This window comes from Aureococcus anophagefferens, assembly GCF_000186865.1.
Source record: "Aureococcus anophagefferens unplaced genomic scaffold AURANscaffold_51, whole genome shotgun sequence".
Lineage (NCBI taxonomy): Eukaryota > Pelagophyceae > Pelagomonadales > Pelagomonadaceae > Aureococcus > Aureococcus anophagefferens.
Window position 1 is genome coordinate 135725 of NW_008705604.1, and position 2534 is coordinate 138258.

The 2534-nt window shown below is 57.5% G+C and overlaps 1 protein-coding gene across 1 annotated transcript; it reads right to left on the reverse strand.

The window, feature by feature from the left end:
- AURANDRAFT_72669 (hypothetical protein) lies at positions 1-2187 on the reverse strand (the record flags this gene model as incomplete). Its single annotated transcript, XM_009043338.1, has 2 exons — positions 1-928; positions 973-2187. The coding sequence occupies 2 exons, from the start codon at positions 2103-2105 to the stop codon at positions 730-732; spliced, it is 1332 nt and encodes a 443-aa protein (XP_009041586.1).
- Positions 2188-2534: the final 347 nt, after the last annotated feature.

Here is a 2534-nt window from a genome sequence, read left to right on the forward strand (position 1 = left end):
GACTATATCCCGGGGCGGCTAGCTCAACGCGCAGATAGTAGCGGCAGGTAGTCCCAACCGCGCGGCTGGCGCCTGAATTCCCTTGCCCTTTACCTTGGGGCCTGTGGATTCTCGGCTCTCAGACGCCCGTCTATTCCAGTCCACTTCGCAGCAGGCGTCGTGGGATGGAGTGGTATAAGTGGGAGGCGCAAAGGGTAGCTTGAAGGCGGGATAAGCAGCGGCTCTTTGCAGAGTCGGAGCATCGCAGGGCGCTTGCAACCCCACCCTGGTCACTATGCAGGCTTGGCCAATGGCACATGGTGAGTTTGAATATGGAGATTGGCACGTCAATGCATCGGCAGACGCGTCGAGGTTGATGAGAAAGAAGCAGGCTTGCAGGCCTCGTGGTCTGAAATCCGGGCCATCTCGGTCATGATCATGTGTTGTGCGGGAGAATACAGACTCGGGTCAGCCTTGGTTGAAGACTTCCTTTCCAGCTTATTTCTTCTCTCTCCTACATTGCGAATTATTGAGGCGCGCGAGGGCGTCTTCCCGAAGGATTTCTTCCCGCGTACAAGTTCCAAAGCCCCCTGCACAATGCTTAGAGAAACGGGGAACCCCAGTGCACCAGCGAGTTCTTCCAACTCGGCCTCGAACATGGAGGTTTGGAGATTCTTGGTCCATGCTGTGCCTTCGGACCGGCGGGTCTTTATTGGCGCAGTGCGACCTCCCCAAGCCTGTTCCGGGGCTCTAGGAAACTCCTGTCTCGAGACGCGCGACACCTGCGAGAATTTCGACGCCCCTAGCGCGTTCACAGCAGCCACGCGGAATTCTACAGCAATAAATCGGGGTGGGGGCTCCGACACTTTCGGCAGTGAGGAAAACGGGCCGCTTCGAAGAGCTGCAGAGTTGTTCGAAGGAGAGCCAAGCCCAAGCGTCTGGCGCGCAGCTGTGATTGACGCAGGGCATCGAGATGGGGCGCGGACCAGGCACTCGGGGAGTAAGTGGGCATGGACCTCACGCCAGGGTGTCCATTTGGGGGCTTGCTGTTGTTCGTTGGCATTTGATGATGATTGTGTTGAGAATGGCCTGACTCTAGGATCTGACGCCAGACTTCTTGCTGGGACTAGCATGTTGCTCGCTTGGCAGCGTTTGGCAACCGAATTCGGTGGTAAGACTAGTTCACGCTGGTGAAGTATATAGTACTGAATTGGATAGCCATTCGTCCGCGGTCGTGCCCATGAAACCCGAAGGCGATGGCTGCCGCTAGCTGGCGGTGGTGTAGCACGACTCATCTCGCTCACAAAACCCTCCAGATTTTGCGCCGCTGCACCAACCACAGAATTCATGTTAGCAGTTCCAACAAACTCCTCAGTAACATTGGGTCGTGGTATGGGAGGATCAGGTGCTCCACATTTGGTAGCGACGGCGACGGCGGGACTCAGCGCGGCAGAAATCCCATCATATGTCACGCGCAAGCGCATGTGGTACCATGTGGCCGGCAGGAGGTCGATGACCCGCACGCCGCCAACTCCGTCCACTGCTTCAAGAGCCACATATGCTCTACCGTCCTTGCAATTCGCTGGCAACGTCTTACACCGGTCACAATCACTGTTTTGCGAGCCGGTAGCCCTCGCTGCAACACGCAAGCGTTGTAACTGTACACGCGCTGGCTGCCATCCAGGTCCCTCCTTTATCTCGACCTGGAAAGCAGCGCCACCACGAGTAACTGCCTGCCTTAGCAGCTCCCCGCGACAACCCTCTATACCGGGCCAGCCAAGTATTACATCACGTGTGGAGGCATTAATGATGGTCGGTGCCTCGGGGTCACTCAGGTATGTGACATCACGTGGGGCCAAAGCCGCGGTTAATGACAGTTCATTTGGGCCGGTGGCACCCTCCACGCGGTAAACATGGCTACATAATGGCACCGGCGACATGGACGCAACCCAGGTTAGATCCAATTGGTTCACAGGCCCATTGAATAGTACCACCCAAGCCCCATCGGACGAGAGCATCGAAAGAGTGATACAGCGATCGGCCCGCACGCCCCGCAGAAGTCGGCGACTCATGTCTGAGCGTGCCATTCTGATCCTACGCAAATCCTGAGACGTTCGAGTTTCCATACCACTGATGGCGCTATTCCAGGCGTTGGGGCAGTCGGTTAACGCAAATCCTGAGACGTTCGAGTTTCCATACCACTGATGGCGCTATTCCAGGCGTTGGGGCAGAGGACGATTCAACGAAAAATGATGCCTCCACCCTGAACCCCAGCCGTTCTCCAGGGTGGAGAATGGACCACTTCGTGGCGAGGGGTGGATCTAAGCGAACGCGGCGTCGGCCGCGTGCACTGATGGGCGCCCCTTGGTCGCCGTGTCGAGGCGACCATAATCCATACTCAAAGCTTCCTCTGAGGTGCCCCATAGGCCGAGCGCCGGGGGCGCCGAGCTGCCCATCGCGTGGGTGGACCTCGGCGCGCCACCGCCTCGCTTTTATAGAATTTTATTTTTTTATTAGTCCGCCCGCGCGCCATGAAATCGCACCCCCAGCGCTCG